The sequence below is a fragment of the Oryza sativa genome, chromosome 1 (genome assembly GCF_034140825.1).
Source record: "Oryza sativa Japonica Group chromosome 1, ASM3414082v1".
Taxonomy (NCBI): domain Eukaryota; kingdom Viridiplantae; phylum Streptophyta; class Magnoliopsida; order Poales; family Poaceae; genus Oryza; species Oryza sativa.
The window spans coordinates 39,272,330-39,297,407 of NC_089035.1; the positions used below are offsets into that span (position 1 = coordinate 39,272,330).

The following is a 25,078-nucleotide window of genomic DNA, read 5'->3' on the forward strand; positions in this document are numbered from 1 at the left end:
ACGGAAAAGCCCCGCGCCATGCAACCCTCGTGTCAGCAACGCACGGATCATACTAGCGAAACAAGCACAGATACCGCCTCGATCCGCGACCGCGGTAACAGTGCACGGCTGCACGAACGCACCCGGCCCACCCCAACCAAACGGACCGGAAACAAGAAAACACGGCAGCTAGCTAGCAAACCATGCAGTTTTGCAACGGGCAAAATACGAGAAAATCCGCGACAATGTGTGGTTGCCGCAATCAACCGTCAAATCCACGCTGTTTTGCGTTGCCGCATCGCGAATTCAGTTGGTTTAGCTCAAAATGGGACGAGATGGTACTCATGGTAGTAGTAGAGATTATATTCAACTCTACTGCCGCACCAAAAAAATAATCTCACACGAATTCAATGAAAAAGTTTTGAGGAAAAAAAATTACAATGAGTCATTTCAGGACCCACCACTAACAATGCAACTATCTTCTCCTCGCTCCGTTCCTTCCGCCGCCGCCGCCGGCGGTGGCGGCGGCGGCGGCTCCGCCGGTGCAGCTGATGCCTCGCCACCTTCCTCCTTCGCGCCACCGGCCGTGGAGAAGATTCTGGCGCCGACGCACGGGCCGCACGTGCGCTCCACCCAGGCCTCGAGGTCGTGGCCGGCGGCGGCCTGGCCGAGATGCACGCGGCGGCCGAAGCAGAGGCGGCCGACGGCGACGGCCGCCGCCGCCAGCACGGCCAGGACGGCCAGCATGGCGATCACCGGGCCGTAAGACCCCCTCACCGCCGTCGTCGTCCCTTCCCCCGCGCCTCCTCCTCCTCCTCCGCCGTACCCGACCACCGGCACCATCAGCTGCGTCGGCGGAGGCGGCGGAGCAAACGCCGACATTGCCTCCATTGCCAACGCCTTCTTCCTCGAGCACTGCTCTTCGTCTCTCTGGCTTATCTTAAGCTTGACCAGCTTGAGCCGCTACGAGAGGTGGAAGAGAAGAGAGAGAGAGATAGTGTGAGCTCCTACTACTACTCCTAGCTAGCCTACTACAGCTTCGCGTTATTAATTGATCCTTCCTTCCTTGCTGTGGCCAAAGCCAGAGAAGGCCAAAGGGAAAAAAGAGTTCAACATCACTCGCTACAGTGGCATTTAAGTGCAGGTTTCAGAGTTTTTGGCTCTACAAGGTGAAAAACATCCGTTCGTTTACGTTCTCTGTTTTTTTTTCTCTCATGCATCGCTGCACGTACGGCCGTTCCTACGGTCGTCGTACCGTTAATCAGCAGGCGGCAGACCGTTTCTACTGTGGTTGCAACGGGAGATCGATGAACGGAGTAGGAGTAGTAGTAGTACACTGGCTTTTTTACAGTGCCTGCTGGATCGGTTGGTGGCTGGGCATGAATGGCCTTCTTCAGTGGAGCTGGAGGCTTTTCAGGGTGGGGGTAGTAGTACTCATTCCGTAGTTAACCTTGTAATGGTATATAACACATCCTAATACACAAATTTAAACGTAATCCATGTAATATACTCTATGTTTAGATTTATTATACTAAGATGAGACACATTATAGCACGGGATTGGTTTTATTTTGAGACCAAAAGAAAGTATTCCCTCTCGTTTCAGGTTATAATACGTTTTGACTTTGCTAAAAGTTAAACTATTTTAAATTTGACTAAGTTTATATACAAATATAGTAATACTTATAATACTAAATTAATTTTATCACATCAATAATTAAATATATTTTTCATAATAAAATTGTTTGGATTGAAAATGTTACTACATTTTTATAAACTTAATCAAAGTTAAAGCAACGTCTTATACCTGAAGCGTCTTATACCTGAAGCAGAGGGAGCAGTAGACTAGTAGTACTACTAGTACGTTTAATTGGCCACGAGATATACCTCGGGATGCGTGAGATCCTCGACAGGGACGCCTGTCAGTGGGGCTAAGCTAAATCACAGGACGTCGCTGCATGCATGCCTGCATCTGCATGAGCGAGAGCGATTTTAGCTCCGATGATCCCCTGTGCCGAGCGCTCGCTGGCGCGGTGCCTTGTTATCCGGCGGCAACGTACGTTAGCTTGCAGCCAATCGGCGTCGCGCGCGCCTGTGCGTGCGTTCGTCACAGCCAGCGAGACGGTCGGCCCGGTGCGGAGCCATGTTTTTGACGGCTTCTTTCGCTTGGCTACGGTACGCTGTGGTCGGTCGGACCGACCACCTTTCCGGTGGATTGGCCGTGGCGGGGGGACCCAAACCCTGCACTGGCGCTGCTTGCTCGGCTGCTCCTCGTGATCGCGGGCGATCGGATGCCGGGCACTGCGTCCTTCTTGTCTCGGCGTTCGCGGCTTCTGCTGGGCTGGGCATCTGGGCCTTTATGGCCTTTGACTTGTCCCGCTTTATGGGCTGCGCGTCGTTTTGCTTGGATTAGGCCCATAAACCCTTGTTTCATACTCGCCAGCCCGGCAAGAAAAGAGAGCCCACAATATCTACTTAGTTTCCTATTATAAAACTTTCTAGCATTACCAACATTCATATATATAGACATATATATGTGCCTAGATTCATTAACATCTATACGAATGTGGGCAATGCTAGAAAATCTTATAACCTAAAACGGAGATAGTACAATAGTGTGTAGAGAGGCACTCGTAATAGTTAGCTTTGTCTGAAGAAAAATATTGATTTAATTGTTTTGATCCCAATTTTCTTTCACTTAGAAGACAAAGTTCGGGCTACTCCATGCCGCGACAGAAAACGAGGCAAAAGAAGTAGTAATTGGATCAAGATACTTGAGTCTTTTCCGGCATGCTGGCCTGTGAGAGGAATTGCATGTTGATAAGTTGGGGTTTAGCATTAGGTTTTGGTTTTTGGCAGAGTAATTTTTGCAGGTGTTGTTCATTAATTGTAATTTTTTGGGAGGTTTTTCTATCTCTGTTCTCTACTCTTTGTATTCTCCGTGTATTATGTTCTCCTATCCTCCAGGGTCCCTGTGCTTGCGTAGGTAAAGCCTGTTCTGTGTAAGATTATTTGGCTCAATATATTCAGGTGGTGATTTAGTAAAAAAAAAAAGAAGATACTTAGTCGTTTGCATGTTCAACTTGTCTACGGTGAAGATCTGAGGCAGAGTATCAGTCCGTGACAACAACTAACTCTGAGGAGTATATATGTAGTACTATAAGATTATCAGGACAAGTTCAATCACGTTCACCATCACCATCTATTTACATCTTGACGTACAACAAATCCATGCATATATACACTTCGAATCTGTTTGAAGTACAAACTGCACGAACTACGTAGAAATTTACTCTCCACCCCGCCGAATCCTACCTTGAATTCGACCAAAACACGAGCAAAATTAACACAAGAACTACCACTTCATCCCACTGATTCCTGAAGCATCACATGCCGCTGATGCAGGAGAAGATCCTGGCGCTCCTGCCCCTGGCCAGCCCGCCCTGCTGCCGCCACTGCGGCGAGGCACCCACCTCGCCGGCAAGCTCCTCCAGCGATCGGTGCCGGCGGTGCGCCGTCATCTCCCTCTCCCCGCCGGCGAACTTGCCGCCGTCCACCGCCCACTGCTTCTGCTCCTCCCAGGCGACGACGTCCTCCTCCTCCTCCCCCACCCTCCCGAACCTTCGGGCCGCCGACATGTCGGAGCTGCACAGGGAGTACGTCCTGCTCCTCCTCTCCTTGATCGCCTTGTAGATGAACGGGATGAGCCCCTCCATTAGCACTACCTGACTTGGTAATTTGATTGGCTTGATTTGGAATGGAACCAGCCTTCCCGAGAGAAAGGCGCGGCTTTTATAGGAGATCGATGTGCACTCGTGCCTCGCACAATGGCGCAACCTTCTCGTCTCTCGTCAGCTTCCAGGAGATGAGATAAAGAAATGGCCGTTTGACTCGGGCAATTTTCGCTTGCGTGTCGTCGTCTTCTTTAGTTTTTGCTGGTGGTGTTGCACTTGCGATTTGGCTCTATGGTTGCTTGTACCTGGAAACCTTTCGAGATGTCGATGGTTTTTCGCCTGCTTAAATCCATATGGCTCGTGCTGTTCTAATCAGGCCATGATTGTTGTGTTGATTACGTAAGTGATCACTAGCTGGGTAAAGTAGGTAGGTAACCGTGGGTTTGTGTGGTTGATGGTTTTGTGGTTGGAAGCTCTTGTTTTTCTTTTACCGGTTAGGTTGCCCATGGATCATGAGAATGGAAATATAGAGGCTGGTCTACCAGCTTGTAATTTCTGGGTCTGTTTATCTACCTGCAGCTGAAATATCAAGAATTAATCTCAAGAGTTAGACTGTCATTTCATTAGTACGAGTTGTTCTGTTTTTAGGGTACTTCTGTTCAAACAGGGACATGCAAAAGGAGGACGGAAAAATTTGAATACATTAATGAGAACTAAGGAATTAAGAGAATATGTTTAGTAAGTATACGGTTCAGGTTGTGGTAGGACAGAGACCGTGTCGTCTTGCTTAGTTGCTTGCTAATAACACGAAATTGATGTGTGTTGAGATCAGATAACGTCGAAAAGTCAGCTCAAAGATGCCTTGATCCCTGAAGCTAGCTAGATATATAGTTTTTTCTAAATATGTTCATCTGAGGTAGGCATGTTCTCTAGGTTTGTGCCAATCAGACTCAATTATGCTGGTTGCTGGACATGTTTGACCTGTATTCAACAGCAACATCAACCCAACGTGGATATGAGTCCTTTAATTATCTGATCGGATGCTGCAATAATATTTGCCTTGATCAACTCAGGGTTGAAACTTGAAAATACAATATACAGGGAAGGGATAAATGGGATAACTAAAATGGTTGAAACAATTTGCAGATACTATGCGCTGACATCCTAAAAAATGATTGAACCTGGTATCTATGCACATAAACTTGGTATCTCTGCATGTGTTGGAGATTCTGACACATGAGCAATGAACATGGTTCCATACAAATGGCAGACTGTATCTGTAATATAACATTACGTAGATAATATAGATAGGCATGATCTTGGTTATGCTACAGTCCTGCGGTGATCTCACAAAACCACATGATTTAACATGCTGTGATGCTAATGCCAAATGCTTCATTCGATTGTGTTGCTGTAGCCTGTACACGATTGGAGTATTCCACCTGATAAGATCGGTCAATGGTCTATTTAATTTGGTCAATGGTCACCTGCCTCAAAATTTGAGACGGCATTCCAAACTTCCCATCTTGATCTTATCAGCCATATCTAAATTTTAAATTTTAAAACTTAAATTTAAACTTTTTTAAGTATATTTTCAGCATTGACTTTTAAACCACAAACAACATAGATATAAAAGTTTTATCCATTAATTTTTTTACGGTTCATCAGATGTAATAGCTCAAATACTCAATAATGGAACGAAAGCTTGATTCGCCACGGCAAGAAGCAATCAGAACTAACAAAAAACAGTTTGGCTTATTACGATCTACTATACAATTTTCCGATTTGATTTACTGCATGCCTTCTGTTCTAGCACCAAATTTGACATGAACATTTTAAAACTGCAATTTGGTTGCCAATACCTTTTGCCAGTTTCAGAAGTTTTGGGACTTTAGCCTCGATAATATTATTTATATGGAAAAAGTCAAATAGATACAGTCATGAGGACATCGGATAGCAAATGGTTTTATCACTTCATCTGGATTCATGTTGTCATGGGTGTCTACGTTGTAACCTGTCGCCTTTTTTTTCTAAAAGAGAAGGCCTGATTCAATAAGTTTACCTAACACAATTTTTTCGAAAGAAAAAAGGGTACAACTTATGCTTCTATAATAATAAAGAAATATCCTCTGATGATTATCAGGACAATTTTATCAGCAACAGATTCTTGATGGCAAACCAATGTCTGGTTCTTACCAGGCAAGAGCCAACAGTTGACTTGTAGCAGAACTAGACTGTCTGCTTTTTGGTTCAATTTTGAAATTAAGCCGACATAACAGGGTGACAAAATAAATCATTTCATTTTAGCAGTTTTCCCTGTTGTTTTTCAGTTTTTGCATCAAAATTTGCAAAGTATCAATCGATTATCCATTCAATCAAGGTGCAGTCGTCAGTTTGGACTTTGGACCATGCAGATCAAGTGCAAGTCTCCGGCACAACTGAAAATTAATGTGGTATCCTGAGTATCTGTCATGCAAACTAATCACATTGAAACCGTGGAAAACGAAATAAGCTTTTACATATGAGTGGTTAACGGTTGCTATCAGAAGCATTTTTTTAAAGAAAATAATTATGTTCATGCATATCTCTTTTGGATAATGGCAGCACTATTCTCTACTCACTGTTCAGAATATCAGCCATCTTCACCAACAGTTGAATTTCAGTCTCTGATTGCAAATTATTTTCACATTTTGTCCAGATTTAAATCTAGAAGTGTTTTTTTTTATGACGGGAGTAGTTATCACCTACAGTATCAAGATAACAGGTGCCAGTAAGAAGGGTCCTACTGAATAATTATATTCAGATGGTAAAAATTAATTACAATAGAAAAAACAAACTAAATAGAGTATAAGGTGCTACTGTTACAACAGTATGGCCATTATATGCATTTAACTAGGGAATGTGTTTCCTTTGCAAGTTGTAGTTTAAAAAATGGAAAATCTTCTGTTGCACTATAAACAAATAAGTTGGTAAGATCAGCTCTATTATAATTTTGCACACGCTCACTGTTCAGGATTCTAATCTATAGCATCTGTACTTTAAGCAAAAAGCTTTCTTGCGTCTGAACTCTGAATACACGTATTAGCAGAGTGGTACTATCTACCTTGGATTTCCAGATGATGCAGAGAAGTAATCTTATTTAGTACCTGTACTTTGAGTCGGCTAACTGATTGCTGCTCATAACAAACATACATTAATGATTCAATGGAAACTAGTTGCCGATGCAATCTATCAAGCATCAACCGTGGTCCAGCTGAAGAAGATTTCCTCAGTGTTAAGGTACGGCTGTTCCTATACAATCTTATCTATGAGCACGGCACTAACAGCAGCTTATTCAGTGCGCAATAGACCGGCTACCTAACACAAAAGGCAGCTCTCTTGAAGCCTTCAACCTTCATGATGACTCAGTTAACACATATCTTAACTGATTATGCGATGAGCAAGTTGCAGAAGTAAATGGTTTAATCAATGAGGCAGAAAAGCTACGTCATTATCTAAAAAAAAATAAAAGCTACGTCAGGGTGGGCAGTTAGTGCAGGAATTTAGCTTCTTAGATCCTCGTTAATTAGACTGTGGTTCCGAGCGTCCATTTTCGATCTGACAGCCCGTTCGAAGCCAATATTGTGCTCCCTCCGTTCACAATACACTTGATAAATATACTTATCTACATGAATTGACAAAACTTTTTTATGGGAAAAAATGTGCCCTACCAAATTTATTGGTAGCTTGAATAGTAATGTTGGGTGTTTGGATTGAGACTAAAATAATTGGCAATGCCAAATCAAATTTGACACTAATCTAGAAGATTTTTCTCGACAATGTCAAATTTTGGCTTTATATTGGTAGGAATCCAAACAAACTAGATTACAATTTTAACTTACCAAATAATTGGTAGTACCAAAATATGACAAGGATTTGGTACTACCAAATATTTGGTAGGTAGCAAACTAAACCTACCCTATATTTATGGATAGATTACTCTCTTCATCACATAAAAAACCAACTTCTAGCTACGAAATTAGAAGTAACGTATGTCCAAGTTCGTAGTTAGAAGCTGGTTTTTTATGGGATGGAAAGAGTACTAGCCTTATATTTTCAGTAGCATGTCTACCAGCAATTGGCGGTCACGGCTCACTTTGGGGCCTGGAACTGTTCTTCAGATTCTGTGAACTTGAACATATACGTGGGCGTGTAATAAAGGACTTTCTTCAGCGTCGATTGAAGTGCTGTCTAGAAGAGAATTCAGTGTATGGTAGTATAAAATGACGGCGGATATTGGCCGCCGGCGGCGGCGGCGGCGAAGAAATTCGGGGACTCCAGCTGCGGCCGTTGTTTCGCCGCCGGGTTCCTCCTTTCCACTGAGAATTGCCCAGGGAAGAGATATCTGTAAAAGCAGGCAGAGTGCAACACATATCATCACATAGTTTATTTGTCATGTTGCTAATTTAAATTCTGCGCACGATAGCCTCTCCCCAACTGTCTCGCTTGTCGTTAGTATCATCATATCATGATGGATATATCATACAGTATAAAATAAAGTTATAAACCATGAAATCTGATTCTTCTAGCCACTGAAAGGGAAGTCAAATAAGGAGAAAAAAAACGTGCCAAGTTGAGCATTTTGATTTATTTTTTTTTCTAACCGGTATTTTGAATTCTTTTTATTGAGCTGTATGGCCCACGAGGCCCAAATTAACAATATACGGTCCATGGGTCTATGCAATGCCAGGCCCATCATGTGAGATTTGTGGGCCGGTTACGTGGGCTCGCCGTATCGGCCCAGCTTCACTCATACCGCGATAAGCTAAGAGAAAAAAATAAATAAAACTCCTATACGTTTTTTTTTTCCACGAAGATTTCGAGGCTCGTGAGTCGTCAGCCCTCTCCTCCAAGCTAACCACATCCCGATGCCGCCCAAATCGAAGGCGGCGGCGGCGGCGGCCGCCGCCGCGGCGGCGCAGCCGGTCGCCGTGGAGGACCTCTTCACCACGCTGCACCGCCACATCGAGGCCGGCGAGTTCCCGCAGGCCGTCAAGGTCGCCGACCAAGGTAAAACCTCCTACGCGGCTCCGCGGTCCCTCTTCCCTGACCGCAACGCTGATCTGATCCTCCCGGGCTGATCCTGCAGTTCTCGCGGCGGCGCCGGGCGACGAGGATGCGGTGCGGTGCAAGGTGGTGGCGCACATCAAGTCCGATGCGATTGAGAAGGCGCTCGCCGCGATCCGCGCCGCCGAGCGCCTCCCGATCGACCTCAGCTACTGCAAGGTGATGCAAGTCCACCACGTTTTACTCCCGTTCGCGCGCTTGATCTGTTTGTTTACTTGTTACCTGGTATCCGTGTGGTGGCGCCTTGTGGTTTTAGGATCTAGGAGTGGCCACTACTGGCCAGATCTGTTAATGTTTATGGCTTGACGTAATTTCGCTTGTTTAGCTTAATATAGAGTCCAACGTAGGATGGATTTGAAATGATGATGCTGGCAAGTGGCAACATGAGATTTTTTTGTTAACATTGCATCCAGTTTTACTCGAGATTTTTTTTTTTGTTAACACTGTATCCAGTTTTGCCCGAGGCTGTGACCCATTGTGTGTGTTGCATGCTGATAGAATCTGACCGTGTATATATTTAGGTGAATGAAGGAGAATTTTGTGAACAATCATCCACTCACTAGCTAATGCAAGACATTGTCAGGACTCAAAATGCTGTTGGGTAGCCACGAACTGAGTGCTAATTATGATTAGATTCATTTCTTTATCAAGTGCTGATTGTTTGCTGTTTCTGTCGAATTTTATTACATATGGAAAGATCGTACTTGACAGGACATAGATCTTTTCTGTAATTCTGTTAATAAAAAATGGTATGCTTATGCTCTTAAGCTAAGTATCTACTTTTATCTGTATTCAGGCCTATTGCTACTACAGGCAAAATAAACTGCAAGAAGCTCTAGACCTATTGAAAGGTCAAGAAGAAACCTCTGCTATTCTTCAGTTGGAATCTCAGATTTATTATAGGCTAGGTAGAATGAATGATTGCATGAATAGCTATGAGAAGCTTCAGAAATTTAAGGTTGAGTCAATGGATCTGAAGATAAATATCATTGCTGCTCTGGTTGCTGCTGGAAGGGCCTCTGAAGTTCAGGCAACCATGAAGGCACAAAAAGTTGATCTCTCCTCGAGGGCACTCAGAGATACTCGAAGCTTTGAGCTTGCATATAATTCTGCCTGCTCGTTGATAGAAAATAAAAAGTATTCAGAAGCTAAAGAGCAGCTGGACTTGGCAAAAAGGTGATTCCTCGCTGAGGAACTGATATCTTAAATGAATAAATTCTTTCAGTTGCTTGAACTGATTCCATTTAATCCTACTTCCCTTCTAATCTTAAGAGCACGGTAGCTGACAGTTCATAGGTTTTTAGTAGCACGTCTTTTCCATTATTCTAGAATCCTGAATCCTTGTTTATGGATAAGTTGCTTGGCTATCAAAATTATGCAAGATCAGTATATTCTCTCGCAATACTTTAAGAGCATGCAACTTGTTGGGTTTTAGCTCACTTCTGTGTTCTTCAGAATTGGGAAAGAAGAGCTTATGGTGGACGAATATGGAGATGATGATATTGAATATGAACTAGCTCCTGTGTCTGCTCAGCTTGCTTATGTGCATCAGGTAATTAAATCTGGGAAATTTCTCCCGTGCAAATAGTTCAATCTATCTTTTCTGTTTAATTTTGAGCTTCAGGCTTGTAACTATTCTAGCTATATTTTCAGCTACAAGGACAAACCCAGGAAGCTATGGAAACCTATAATAATATAACAAGCAGGAATTTGGCAGATCCCTCATCACTTGCTGTGGCAACAACGAACCTTATCTCGTTGAAAGGAACCAGGGACGCTGCTGATAGCTTGAGGAAGCTTAGCCGGCTTATTGAAAAATCTACTGCTCCCAACCAGTTGCAACTTATCGAAAGCCTTGAATCCAAGCTATCACCAAGGCAAAAAGAAGCTCTGTATTCTGCATATGTTCTTTTACTCCTCCACGCGAACAAAATTGATCAGGTTTTCTCGGAACAGTTGATCCATCTCCCACTTTCTTTTTGTAGATATATCGTCTGTTAGCTAGTATTATTGAGGAATGTACTGATTGTTGTGTTGTATCTTGGTATGATATCTGATACTCATCTGGCATCACTGTGCTACTGATTAACTAATAATTGTTTATCATACTCATTGCATCTTTATACCATCTTGTAGTTTTTGTTCTTGTGTTTACCCCAAGTAGTGGCATTAGAGATGAGCCTAATCAAAGGTTACTGGTTGAGATGTGAGTGATGGGACTTAAGCAATAAGGAATATTCATTTGATGTGAAACTAGTGAAAACTGAAAAGGTTGGTTTGCAAATGGACGTGTTGCATACACATCTTATGATCTCAAATTACTTAATATTCATCTTGTTTTTCAGTTGTGCTTAGTATAAGATCACAAGCTCTGTTTTTATCGACTTTACGGTCTTACATGTGTTGTCAGTTCAGTTTAGCAAGGAAAGTGATCATCACCATCATGCCTAGGAGAGATCAATATAATTGGTACCTTTCATTCAGTATTTGGACTGAACATACAGAAATTTAGCACTAATAATATAAAGAATTATATTCTGATAGAATTCTATCAGAATAGAATTCTTTATTGGTTATTACTATTTTCTTATCATGTTCTACTGCTTTACTGCTTGTTTCATTTGAGAGTAATGTTGTCTTTTATATTGCAGGCACATGAGTTTGTCAGTGGACTACTTGGTATGTTTCAGGACAGCACATTCCCTGTTTTGCTTCAAGCTGCAGTTCATGTGAGAGAAAAGAAGGTGCAGAAAGCTGAAGAAGTTCTTAGCCAGTATGCTGAGAAGCATCCTGAGAATTCTAAAGGAGTCCTCCTTTCGCTTGCTCAGATCGCTGCCAGTGCCAATCATTTTCAGATTGCTGCTGATTCATTGTCTAAAATAGTTGACATCCAGCACATGCCTGCTACAGTCGCTACACTAGTAGCTCTTAAAGAGCGCCTTGGTGACTCTAATGGTGCTTCTTCTGTGCTTGATTCTGCTATCCAGTGGTGGAAGAATTCCATGACTGAGGATAACAAATTAGAGGTGTTCATGCGGGAGGCTGCTACATTTAAGCTCAACCATGGGCGTGACGAAGAGGCCTGCCAATTGTATGAGGATCTTGTTAAGAGCTTTGGAAGCGCAGAAGCGTTGGCGGGGCTAGTAGCAACTTCAGCGCGCACCAACCTTGAGAAAGCTGAACAGTATGAGAAGAAACTGAAACCATTGCCAGGTCTCAAGGGAATTAATGTTGAGAGCCTGGAGAAAACTTCTGGTGCAAGGCCTTTTGAGGCGCCCAAACCCATGGAACAGGACGTTACTGACGAAGTGAAGAAGCAGAAGGCTAAGAAGAGGAAGAGGAAACCTAGATACCCGAAAGGCTTTGATCCAGCAAACCCAGGGCCACCACCAGATCCGGAGAGATGGCTACCCAAGAGAGAGCGGTCAAGTTACCGCCCAAAGAGGAAGGATAAGAGGGCTCAGGTCAGAGGTGCTCAAGGAGCTGTGTCAAGAGATGGAACTTCATCTGCGAGCGCCAGTTCATCTTCGAAAGCAAACCAAGCCACCAAAGCTCCAGCTGCAGCCCCAGAACCACCAAAGGGTTCCAACAAGTCCCGGAAGAAAAAATCGAGATGACGACGAATCCAAACTATCACAGTTCACAAAATCAAAGATACCCTAGACTCTGTTCGTTTAGCGTTTTGACTCGCAATTTTGGTGTTGATTGCATTGTGTTGCCGGATTTGTCATGCTTTTACAATCATATTTTGCTGGCCACATCCGAGTCTGTACTGTTGCCAATTCTGTTAAACTGATGCAGATCTGATTGAAGTTCCGCCCTTTACATGTTAGACATGTGCGTTAGCACTCGATTTTAGCTTTGCTGTTCTGGTGTTTACATGAACAGTAGATTGCATTGCTAGTTTTCGCATGTTCCAGAAATCCAAACGCAATTTTAATAGTGGGTTGCAAACCATTATCATACATTCAAATACAACCTTTCAGAAAACCGGTGACATGAATTATTCATTTTCAGAAGACATAAACGTCATGTTTCTAAAGAAAAAAAAAAGGAGCACAACCATCAATATTACTTCCAAACATCCGACTGGATTACGTAACAAAGAGATCGAAGCTTCAGTTAGATGTTTGTGTTTAGTGGCAGCCACTATTAAGCGTTTTGTTCTGGATAATACCATGTGATGTTTTGGGACTAAACAACTACTTTTATAATGAAACAAAATATTAAGTGTTTCGTTTGGGACTAACAGCCTAACACCGTCATGTGATGCATAGCGATACTAGTATTAAGTGTTTCGTTTGGGATTAACACCATGTGATGCTTAGTTTAGTAAACAACTTGCTAAACAAACATAGCTAATATCAAGCAACGAACACAGGAGTAACTACTATTATCATTTATCAAGCAAAATGAATAACCTAGACAAACACTACTCTGCAACTACCATCCTTTAATCTTCTCTAGACATCGCTGCCACCTTCTTGCTCCTCTTCGTCTGCCGGCTTCTCTATATCCACGCCAAAAATCCGCACGATATTTCCCCTCGCTTCAGCTGGCGGAGACACCGGCGCCATTGGCACTTGCTCTGCTTCATGTTCATCCACGTCCGCTTTTACCTCCGCCGGTGGCAATGCCGCTCCGGCGATGGACGGAGCAGGTGCAGGCGTAGGCGGCGCGACGGAGAGGGTAAGGACAAGGCCAGCATGCTTCTTCTTCTTCTTGGGGTCGTAGTGCTTCCTCATGTGGCCGCCGAGCGCCACTCCCGTCGAGAACTCTTTCCCGCACGTTTTGCATGGGTGATTGCCCTCCGGCCTGGCGCCGCTGCCGCCCTGGGCGGCGGCGGCCGCCTGCTTCTCCCTGTTGATGTGGCCAGCCACGTGGCCGCCTAGCCCCTGGTGCGTCCTGTACTCCCCCTTGCAACCCGGGTAACTGCACCTGTACGGTCCACCCTGTCCGGCGTTACGCTTCGGCCGAGCGCGGCGGCGGGCGGGGGCGGCGGCGGCGCCGACGTACGGCACGGCAGCTGGCACTGGCAGGCGGTGGTTGTCGTCGGCGACCTGGTTAGGAGGATTGGCAGCTTCTGCCACCACCATGGGCTGCGGCTGCGGCTGCGCCGCCGGTGCGAGCACGATGGCGCGGGCGTCGCCGTCGTCGTCGCCCACCGCTTGTTCCATGGGGGCGAAGGCGACGGTGACAGCACGGGCGTTGCCGTTGGCGCCGCGCTTCCCCGTCGAGGTCCAGCCGAGGGCGAGGTGCAGCGACGGCTCCTTCTCCTTGTCCTTGTCCGCCTGATGGACCCTCATGTGCCCGTGCACCGCCTTCCTGCTGCCGAACTCCTTGCTGCAGACGTGGCACGGGAACGCCACGCGCGCCACGGGTGCATCGGCGGCGGCGGCGGCGCCGGCGATCCCGTCGCCGTGGTCGTCGCTGATCGTCCCCTCCGAACCGGACGACGACGGCGTCGGCGAAGGCAGCGGGAGCGCTCCCCGTGTCTCCGCGAGGATGTCCTCGAGGCGGCGGCGCTTGCTCGCCGGGTTCACGCCCTCCTCCTCCTCCTCGTCGTCGCGGCGAGACTGGAACACGTACCGATCGTCGTCGTCCTCGGTCTCGGAGCCCGAATCGTAGTACCCACCACCACCACCACCACCCGGATGAATCTCCCCCTCCTCCATCTCCTCCTCCTCCGGTGGCGGAGGAACGGGAGGGCTGCTGCTGGACTTCTCCTGATCCTCCACCATGATCGATCGAGCAGGAGAAGCAAGTGGGATCGAACTAGGGTTTTGCTCGATCTGTGCTCGATCTGTAAGCGATCGAGATGGTGGTAGCTAGGGTTTTTTTTGCTGCCTTCGCGGTGTAGAGAGGAGAGGGTGGGGGATTGTGTTGTGGGTGGCCTTGTGGGTGTGTCGTCACATTATATAGCGGCAGCGGGCCGCGCGGTGCGTGGGCGGTAAGTCGAGTGATCCACGTCAGCGTGGGGGCGCGGCGAGAGAAGACTACTCCACCTCCGATGCGGATTCGCTCCGCGCGTCTGGGGGCACAGCGAAACGGATCCGTACGTACCAAATTCGTAGCGGATTCCTTTTGATTTTTTACAAGGAGATATAGTAGTATAGTTAGTTAATTATCCTGTTGTTTAAAAATATATTTTAGAGATAAGTTGTAGGAGTAATTGTTTTTGAGAGAGTATCGTACCCATATGCATTCTCTCTCGCAGGAATTGCGGCATGGGCAATAATGCGTGCCTGCGATCAGAGATGAAAAATTGAAAATGGTCGAAGACGGCTAGAAGATAATATTTAAATCATTTCCACAATCATATTTTTCTCTCAAACACAATAATCGAATAGTAAATAAAAAAAAGCGAAAACTAAATTATATTAGTGCTTACTGATGAAACATAAAAGGTTATCAACAAACGGGATGACCATATATATATAAGCCTTGGAAACACCCGTATCACAATGATAAGCAAGTTCAGGCAATGTTTTATTTTTTACTTTTTTTAAAAAATGTGTCATATGTAACTGTGATGAACATTTATAAAGTAGAATAACCAACTTAAATACTTCCAACAATATTGTAGCATCAACAATGACAACACATATCTAAGTGAACGTAGCTCAATTAGTTAAGTTTCTGGTGGTACAACCTGTTCTCCTGAACTTAAGTCCCAGGCTTGACACATGTTATCGCATTTATGGCTAAACTTTTTTTAGTGGTAGGCAACGTACCTATAAATACCGAGCCTATGGTTCACATTTATGGCTAACCTTTTTTCAGTGGTAGGCGATGTACCTATCAATACCGAGCCTATGTTTACTTCGTGAGTTAGATTTTTTTATCAACATTGAGTTAGATTTTTTATCAGCATTTGGGGTGCTAGGCCTATCGTTACTTCGTGAGTTTCAAGATATTTTTATCAGCCTTTGGGGTGCTAGGGATAGGGTGTGTCACTTGTGGTGACTTTGAGGTGCTAGGGGTAGGGTGTGTCGCTTGTGGTGACTTCGTGAATCTTAAGATGTGTCGGTTTAGTATTTAGATATGTATGTAGTTACTTGATGAATCTCAATATATGTCCTTCCAGTCTTTAGAGATGCTCATAGGTATGATATGTTATATGTGGTGATTTTGTGATTTAAGATGTACTGGTCTTGTCGTTGGGATATCATAATATGCAACTCCTTTTTATTTAAAACAACTTATTTTTATAAATAATATTGGTCAAAATAACACACCTTAGACCGTATCAAGATCTAAAAATGGTTATATATTGTACAGGGGGAGTTTGGATAAATGTTGTGTGTATTTTTGGTGTTGATGATATAAAGAAGATTAAAGGATAGTAGTCATAGGTCGTAGAGTAGTGTTTGTTTAGATATTAATTTATGTTGCTTGATATTAATTACTCTCTTAATAATTTGTTAATTTAGAATTTGCATAGTGCTAATAAGGATCTTTTCATGTATTTAGTACACCGATTTTATATATAGGGAACATTTTTATAAAGAGAAATGTATTTTTTTGTTGTTTAAAAGTATTTAGAGATTATAAGTTTTTTTTCGTGGGGTGGAAGCGTACTCATATTACTCTCTTGCTTGTAATTTCGTTTCCGTTTTTAATTCTAGCAATAAATAAAAATTGAATTTTCTAGTTTCTTTTATTGTTATCACTAAATAATTAAATTGATAAATACGATCAATTTTCAACTGATCAAAAATAGTTTCCAAATAGTTAAATTTATAAATACGGTCAATTTTCAATTGACTTGCCGCGATTTTCAACCCACCGAAAATAGTTCCCGAGAGATAAATTTATAAATACGGTTATTTTCAATTTGTCATTATGTTTCGCTATAAAAGTTGATATTCCTAGTTTCTTTTATTGTTATCAACACTAAATAAGTTAAATTGTACTGACCGCCCGATAATCATTCCAACGATAGATGCTATCGATTTTGACCATTTTTAAATCTACGGTAATCGTTTCAAATATGCTATCAATTCCTACCATTTTCATCCCTAGGAATCTGATCCCCTGGTGTAGAGCATTATATGCTAGAGGACAGTAGTTTTCCGCATCCACGTCCATTTTTCGATTTTTTTTTTAAATTCATTTTTTGAATTTTTTGTTTTAATATTACACCGGCGAAAATATTTACAGAAATAGACCCTACAGCCCTCCCCGAGGACGGCAGGGTGACGTGTGTGACCAGACGCTGGAGGCCGCTGAGCGGGTATGCAAATTTTGCATGCGGCAAAAATTGCATTTCACTCTCTTGCCACCCTCTACGAGGGACCTTGGCGCAAAATACGCACACAGCACCGTCTGCCACGTTACCTTGTTGCCCTCCACTTGGGCGACAGGGTCTATTTCTGTAAATATTTTCGCCGGTATAATATTTCTGTAAATATTTAAAAAAAAATAAAAAAAATCCTCCGGTTTTCATTGAAGGGCAGGGCTACAGCGGGGGTTTGAGAAGTGGCACCATGGCCTGGGTCAGCCCAGTCGACGTGCCTGCTGCCTTAATTGGGCCGTCGTATGGCCGTGTATGAGTGTATCTGCCTGGTCCCTGGGCTACATGTCGTTTGGGCAAGCCAGTGGGAAATGACATCTCGATAAAAGCTTTAGTGAGATCTCCATAAAAATCATAACATGACACATCAACAATACTACCATAAGTACAATCTAAGCTAAGTATTCATTTACTACAAGCAGCAAATCTTCTAAAGGCACACAATTTTACAACCGCTACAAATACAGTTAAAATGCACATTGCTAGCTATGCACACTAATCTGGCAAGTCATTGCAGGACTGTAGCTCACAGCTGACCAATGCACTTATGCACACGTAATTACCTAACCTCTATTGTCATTCAACAGCAGCGAGTCCACATCTGGAGTCACAACGACATGCCGGCTCTCGATCTCGCCAAGTAAACAACAATGCTTCTCTTTGGTGTTGATAGCAGCCACATGTTGTGCCATCCTACACTCTTCTCCTGGGTTCACCTGCCATGGAAGAACTTAAGTATCAGAGATCTTACCAAGTTACCAGATTGTGAAGTTAAATGAGAACGGAAAGAAACTAACATCAAACATGACATCCCCCAACTTCATCTTGATCTTGCCGCTCTTGTACACCACCATTTTGCCCAAATATCCTTGTGGCAATTCTTTCAAGTTGGATCCTTCTTTCACCTCCTTGTCCCTGGCTTTTCCATTCCTTTCAACTGCAGCGGATATTCTTGGCAACGGAAGAGATTTTGGCAACTGGAATAGGAGCATTCTTCTCGTGTCACCTTGCTCCTGTTGTTCTAAATTATAAATCAACTACTCCCAGTGGCAGACAATATCGTGGTATTTCATAGAGCTCAGAAGGTCATACGAGTAAATTCAGCTCTTCTGCTGGATGGATGGAAGATTCACATTCAGTTGAACTTGGTCGAATCTCCTCTAATTCAACATTGTTATCGCCCTCATCGTCGTCGTCGTCATCATCATCCTCATCGTCGTATAAAAATCCTGAGAAGAGCTTACATTCTTATGAGATTCCTGTGGAATGTACTGGGCAATTATCCAGAGCAATGGAGCTAATGAAGCCTTAAGAAAGTTACCTGGAATAGCATCAAGAGGAACCGCTCTTGTGATGTGGAATGGCTTCTTCTTCCTCCATAGAAAATAGACAAACAAAGTCATGTGTCTGTCAAAAAGACATTGGGTATTTTTCCAGGTGATCAAGTTGACCTTGAGAGGTTGGTGAACTCACCAGTTGGCCTTGGTTGTGCCCTCCTGACTGTGGCAGTGTTAAGCTAACACTAGCTGCAGAAGAAACAGTTGAGGGTGGGTTCTGTGTTGAGTGTTCATCTGTGAGCACAATGCAAATAGGATTATAGAATCTGATGTGTTTGCAGTTACTGCTAATTGAAAGCATTTAATTGAAAGACTTCTTGCCCTTAGGACCAATACTAAGTTCTAAACATACATGTGGAGGTCAATGGATACAGATCAACCTTTTATACTTGACAATGTTTTTGTAGCTCCTTGGCCAGTCTGAAAATAAGACAGAAGTTCAATAGGAACCTTTGTCCTCTCTACACAACTACTCCCTCCGTCCCAAAATTTGAACTACACAGCTGCACTTATTTTGGGATGGGAGGGAGTACAATATTATGTCTTCAGTTTATGAAACGAATAATCAATTACCTTCAGTCTCTTCATCAATTCTTCATCAATTGGCTTTGACTGTTCCAGGTTTGGCCTGAAAGAACAGAATAAGCTTGTCTATGGTAAACTGAAAGTCTGTCATATTCAGCTGAACAAACTTTAGAGCTTTACTTTTCTGGAACTGATTTTCTTGGCTTTTGTGGTGGCACTTTTGGCTTGAACTTCAGCTTCTGCATCCATTAGAATTTTATGGAAAAAAAAATACATGTTAGCCTATAAAGACAATGCCAAAAAATAATCATAATTGGTGTGCCCACCTTTCTAGTGCGACGACCTGGAGGGCCTTTCTTGGAGCTACCATCTGCATCCATTTCCACTTACTCCCTATATCCAATTGCTCAGTGAGAGGGTTTACAGAAGGTGAAGATTATGCAGTAAGGGTCTGTTTGGTTGCTCGTATCCCTCTAGCCTGGCCCATCTCCCTCATCCAGGCTAAGTTTAGCCTGGTTTAGAGGATACACATGTAGGTGTTTGGTTGCTTGGATGAGATGAACCTGGATATGATGAGATGCTGTTTGGTTGGTTGCAGCAAGGGGCGGATGGAATGGTAGCATGCAGGAGATGTTGTTTGGTTGGATGGATACATCTTATGTGTAAATACCTATTCTTGTGGGTGGTTAGGTTACCCCATAAAGTTTGTGAAACGAGATTTTTTCCTAGTCCCTAATCTATTTATGTGTGATAAGTTTAATCCATCGTAGATATATAGATTAAATTATGTTACTCTGGGTCTGTGCCCACCTACTAATATTCCTAAGCTCATTTTTCTCTTAGAGAATCGATGTACTGGGTATGTATGCTTTACTGATGTTGTCATTTTTTAAAACCAATGAGCAGCACTGATGATCATTTTTTTTATCAAATGTAACGAAATGGCCTGGATGAACACGCAAGAGTGATTATTCTAGCAAAAATCATGTACATAATTTTATTGACGACACTGGTACATTTGACAATTCAAAACAAACATACAAATATACGTGCTCATGGCAAATTTTTTACAGTAACCAATTTGATAAACAAATTAGTAACCGCATACAAAACTAAACCATCTGTTTCAGCTATGTTCTTCAAACTCATCAACCTTAGTATATCTACACTTGATCTCACAAGTTTTTCCATTATCACATTTTCCTGAAACATAGTAAAAGTAAACAGGATAACATGTACCTTTGAAATAGTACAGGATCTGAGTTGCAGAGATCAGGTTGCAAGAGCATCAACACTTAATAGTAGTATGATCTTTACCAAAAGAGCAAGTGCAGAGTGTATCGGTTTCATATAAAAACTTGATCATGTCAAAATCAAGTGTGGTTACCTAAAAAAAGTGAGTACATCTGTTGATATCAAAAGATGAACAAGGAACTTGATAGTATTTGCCTGACATCAATAACTCGAAAATGTAGCAAATATGTGCAGAAATTTGACATCATTGAGCCTCATTTCCAACAGGTAAATAAATGCAGAACAATGGCCTCAGATATATGAAGAATGTGAATTAGCTACTATCATTGGTATCTGTTCTTACCAGTAGTATCTATCAAATGTAGCAAAAGAAAAGGTATAAGGAAAAGGAAAATAAGACCAAGTGTAGGAAAAAAGAAACCGCAAGAAAATGAGAACAAGTGTAGAGCAAAAATCTATTCACATGAATCACAAACAGCAGCATATATCATCATTGGCCATCTTTCCCAGCCTAACAGCAAGAAAAAAGAACAAGTGTAGAAAAATCTGTTCATGTACTCTTATAAATTCTGCTCAGTTCAAGTGTAGAGGTGGCCTCAGTTCTGCTAAAGATAATTTCAACTATAAAATACTGAGAAAGATCACAGAAAGACAAACTTAGAAAGGGCATGTTTGGTTGCCTGACCTTATCGAATAAGGTCAAGTGCAGGCATATATGTTCTTATGCATCACAAATAAGCACTATTAATCAAGTGTGTATCTGTCAGTATCAATTTAAAAGAACGCACTATTGAATCTGGCCTTATCAGTAACTTCTATTTGTAGCCAAAGATACAATGGCATAACACAAATCAACAGGAAAATAGGAATAAGTGTAGGAAAAATCTGTTCATAAGCATCACAAATCAGCAACATTAGTCATCATTGGCCATCTTAGAACAAAAAAGCAAGCCACTAGACATTTCATTCCATCGAAATCAACCAAGAAAGATATCAGCTTTTAGTAGATCTAGCATTTTTTTTAGATAATGGAGTAGATCTAGCATATTTATGAAGGGGACACGGTCTAATCCAAACAAATCGGCTGAAATCAAAGGAAGAGAGGAGAAGAAACTGAAGGAGGTGAGAAAGGGAAGGAGATGCCCAACCTAGCCCTTACCAGAGAGCTCAACGGAGAGAGTCGACGAAAGAGAGGGGCGTAGCAGAGAGCCGGCGAAACCAAACGGCTTGACGGAGAGAGCGAACCAGTGGAAGAGAGCGATGGCGGCTAGCGAAAGAGAGGGAGGATGACCAACGGAAGAGAGGATGCTGACGGACGACCGGCCCTCCCGCCGGCGAGGACGGCGCGACGAGCCTGGCGACGAGCAGCGCCCTCCACTCGCGAGTCAGCGGAACCCTAGCTTTCCACTGGTTTGGAACAAATGAGGAGGAGGAGAGGAGGGATGGTGGTGACCCCATCCATGGGTTCTGCACGCGCGGGTGCAAGCGGTGCACGCGTGGGTGCAGCCTCGCGGCATGAGGCGAGCCAGGCTGAGTTGCGAAGGTCGATTCGAGCGTTTCCCCTCAGCCTGGCTCCGCGGGCCTTTTTCATCCATCGGACCCGGCTCTGAGACAAGTAAACACACGCAAATCTGCTGGCTAGGTGTGAGCCAGGTGCAGTCCGGGCAATCAAACACGCCAAATGAATCACTTGTTAGTATCTATGAATCAGGAATAATCCTGCTTTAGCTACTGTCTCCTACTCTATGAGCTAATTCTGCAATCATCTTTACTGTCAGTATTCTTACTATGCAGTGTTGTGTAGTTAGTATAACAGTTATACAATTCAGTTGTTCCTCAACCCTAAACTTATTGGTTGTGTGCATGCTGGCAGAGAAGAAGATATAACCATTTCCATTATCTAAAAAAAATTGCTCATCATGGTGACTTCTTTCAAGAGTATTCTGCACTGAATCCACGAATTTATTCTACCAAACACTACTCCACAGTGGCGGATCTAACATGGGACAGGGTTCAATTGAACCCTCAAACTTTTTGGGAACCATCAAACTGTTATTAGTACTCATTTCCTAAGGTTAAGGCAGATTTCTAGAACAGAAGCTAGGGTTAACGCAAATTCGAGAAAAAGTGTGTAGGTAGAGAGAGAGACGGGAAAGGCGGCGGTGGCAAAGGATGCGCTCACCAGGATGCGGTGGAAGCAGCGGGACAAACAACGGCGCCCTGGTCACTCGCCGGATGGATGGGGATCGGCGTCGGCGGCGAGCAAACTGACGAGGACGCCAGGATAACTCACGCTCATGTCACAACAGAGGCCAACTATAGTGCGTGGATAACTATTACGCCCAGTACTCAGTTCCACCTGGATTGCACATCCCATTCCAACCCTACCCAAACGTTAAAAATCTAAAAGTCTTATGGGTTGTTCAGATTGTGAGATGTCAGGTCGGGACGTGGCGATCTTTCACAATTAGGGTACGGGGGACACGGCTAGTCAATGGCGCGACGGAAGAGGGGCGATAGTGGATGCCTCGGTCTTTGATCTATAAGTCAGAGCAAAGAGGCGCCATAGTTTCCTCTTCCTCAGTCGTCTTCCTGGATCCAAAAGCCAAAGGAGTGGAGATACGGACGGCGGGTACTAGTGAGGGGCGGCGAGAGGCCGTCTTAGCAAAGGAGGCAGTGGCTCCCGCGTTAGGGTGGAGGCTGAGGCTCTCGTGGGCATCAGTAGCTCCATGGCCGATGGGAAGCCCACGGCGGTGGCGACGTTTCTTTTCCACCGTTGGGATTGTTGTAGGCGGCATCGGTCTCGTGGTGAGATAGAGGAGCTCAGCATATCTTTGGCGATGAGGTGGTAGCAGAGCTTCGAGGGGACAGAGGCCTCCTGCTGGTGGCACTCTCACTGGCGTTCTACTTCGCGCCGTCGCTACCGCGACCTTGTTCGGCACCCTAGGTGGTCGTGAACGTCCTCCATCTCCACCTCCGCCCTTTCCTAGCTCCCTCGAGCTCTTTCGTCTACCACTGTCTTGCTGTTGTCAGCCGTTGTCTTGCTGTTAGGCCCCGAGAAGGAGAGGGGAGAGAGAAAGGAGATGATATGTGGGACCCACTTATTTTTAAATTTATTTGATGACTGAGTGGAGGCTGCGTTAGCAAAAACCGCTTTCAAAACCGTCAAGAAAGTCGCTTAAACGGTTTTAATAGTTGTGGTAGTCTTTATATCCGATTTGTGATGGAGCGATACGAGTCAGATCAGGCCATTAGTTATGGGAGTCCAAATGGACTTTTGAGCATACTTTGGTGTGGGTTGTATCTAGTATCCGCCAACTTGGTCCATTTTTGCGTCTCTGGCTCCACCGGTCCATCCTGCTAAATGGGCCACATTAAAAACAAGGGAGGAAGTCCATCTAGGAAGCCCACGAGCCGAGCGGTGTTCCCCTACAAAAATCACGTACTATTCGTGTATTTCGTTGCCATGTTTAGTTCAAAAAAAACTTTTTCCTAAAAACATCACATCGAATCTTTGGACACATGTATAAAGTATTAGATATAGATAAATTTAAAAACTAATTGCACAGTTAGAGAAGAAATCGCGAGATAAATCTTTTGAACCTAATTAGTCCATGATTAGCCATAAGTGCTACAGTAACCCACATGTGCTAATGACGAATTAATTAGGCTTAAAAGATTCGTCTCGCGATTTCCAGGCGAGTTATGAAATTAGTTTTTCCATTCGTGTTCGAAAACCCCTTCCGACATCTGGTTAAACGTCCGATGTGACACCCAAAAATTTCTTTTTCACGAACTAAGCATGCCCTAATTCACTCGGTACTGCTCCCGCACTAGTACTTCCTTCATTTCAACATATAAAAATCTAGTATCAAATTAAACATTTTATAGTTCTTTACAGTCTAGATTCGTAATACTATAAAATATATAATCTAATAATACTTTCGTCCTAAATTGTAACTATTTCTTCACTATCTCATCCTCTCAACCAAACACAATTATTCTCTTTCATCTCCTTTTCCTTCTCAACCAATCATATACTTCATCCAATTATTTTCACCTACTTTCTTAATACCTGTTAACCTTAAAAATACTTACATTTTGGCACCAAGGAAGTAATACTAGATTTTTACATGTTAGTACGGATGAATTGTTCACGAAACGGAGGTCACCATAATATGGCCGAGTTTAGTTTTAAACTTTTTCAACAAACTTTTAACTTTTTATCACATTAAAATTTTCCTACACACATAAACTCTCAACTTTTTTATCACATCATTCCAATTTCAATCAAACTTCCAATTTTAACGTGAACACACACCCTGTATACGCCCGTGGAAGCATCAATCGGTCGGTCGGCAAGGCTGTGGCCTGGGCGCGGAGCGTGTATATCAACGTGGACACCTAGGCGAGGCATCGGCATTTACTTTGCCTGTTGGTCGCAGTCGGGATGCAGGCATGCGCACACACATTCTCGCGTACAAAAATCCCAAGGACTTGTCACTTCGAGCCAGTCAGTTTGTCCCGTCCGTCTACCGCTGCTACCTCAGCGTGTATTTACGCCACCCTGCCTGCCTTTCCTATACACTCTGCCTGTTGCCATTAGGCCATTTACAGTGCAACGAGCTGGCATTCGGCCTGAGCTTCCACGTTGGCGAGTAGCCCAGATTCACCGCCACGTTACAGCATAGGCCCACAAAACTCAAGCGCGGGTGACCAAAGTTGGTCACCCGTTCTTCGGCGCAATCGAGACTGGTGGCGTGGGAAACGAGGTCGCGGTGCCGTGCGGGAGACCTGGCTTCGCCGCGAGAACGGAGAGCGGCGGCGGCGGCAAAGGAGAACCGAGAGCGGCGGCGGCGATTGGGTGCAGATCAGGTTGTGAGAAGAGGCCCGCTTGCCTTGTCTCCC

The 25,078-nt window shown here is 43.9% G+C and overlaps 4 protein-coding genes across 11 annotated transcripts; 1 reads left to right on the forward strand and 3 right to left on the reverse strand.

Moving 5' to 3' along the window:
• Positions 1-429: 429 nt before the first annotated feature.
• Positions 430-870, reverse strand: LOC136355507 (uncharacterized). The gene has a single exon (XM_066308178.1). The coding sequence runs from the start codon at positions 868-870 to the stop codon at positions 430-432; it is 441 nt and encodes a 146-aa protein (XP_066164275.1).
• Positions 871-3,143: 2,273 nt separating this feature from the next.
• On the reverse strand, positions 3,144-3,743 carry LOC4324903 (uncharacterized). The gene has a single exon (XM_015774565.3). It carries the CDS (start codon positions 3,692-3,694, stop codon positions 3,365-3,367), a length of 330 nt encoding a protein of 109 aa, XP_015630051.1. The 5' UTR covers positions 3,695-3,743; the 3' UTR covers positions 3,144-3,364.
• A 4,760-nt stretch (positions 3,744-8,503) lies between these two features.
• LOC4324904 (uncharacterized) lies at positions 8,504-12,590 on the forward strand. The gene is made up of 6 exons (XM_015765874.3): positions 8,504-8,701; positions 8,781-8,917; positions 9,555-9,934; positions 10,214-10,310; positions 10,412-10,699; positions 11,410-12,590. Exons 1-6 carry the CDS (start codon positions 8,560-8,562, stop codon positions 12,373-12,375), a joined length of 2,010 nt encoding a protein of 669 aa, XP_015621360.1. The 5' UTR covers positions 8,504-8,559; the 3' UTR covers positions 12,376-12,590.
• Positions 12,591-17,373: 4,783 nt separating this feature from the next.
• Positions 17,374-21,589, reverse strand: LOC4324905 (uncharacterized). 8 transcript variants are annotated; one of them, XM_066306589.1, is made up of 11 exons: positions 21,330-21,589; positions 20,156-20,303; positions 19,243-19,309; positions 19,097-19,155; positions 18,965-19,019; positions 18,772-18,811; positions 18,528-18,625; positions 18,376-18,421; positions 18,147-18,283; positions 17,852-18,067; positions 17,374-17,770 (listed from the first exon to the last, which is right to left on the reverse strand). In XM_066306589.1, the coding sequence occupies exons 3-11, from the start codon at positions 19,294-19,296 to the stop codon at positions 17,618-17,620; spliced, it is 858 nt and encodes a 285-aa protein (XP_066162686.1). In that variant the 5' UTR covers positions 19,297-19,309; positions 20,156-20,303; positions 21,330-21,589; the 3' UTR covers positions 17,374-17,617. The 8 variants fall into 8 exon arrangements, with proteins under 8 accessions (XP_066162686.1, XP_015620946.1, XP_066162687.1 ...); XM_015765460.3 differs by having other exon boundaries at positions 18,376-18,424; XM_066306590.1 differs by lacking the exon at positions 20,156-20,303.
• Between the last annotated feature and the right edge of the window lie 3,489 nt (positions 21,590-25,078).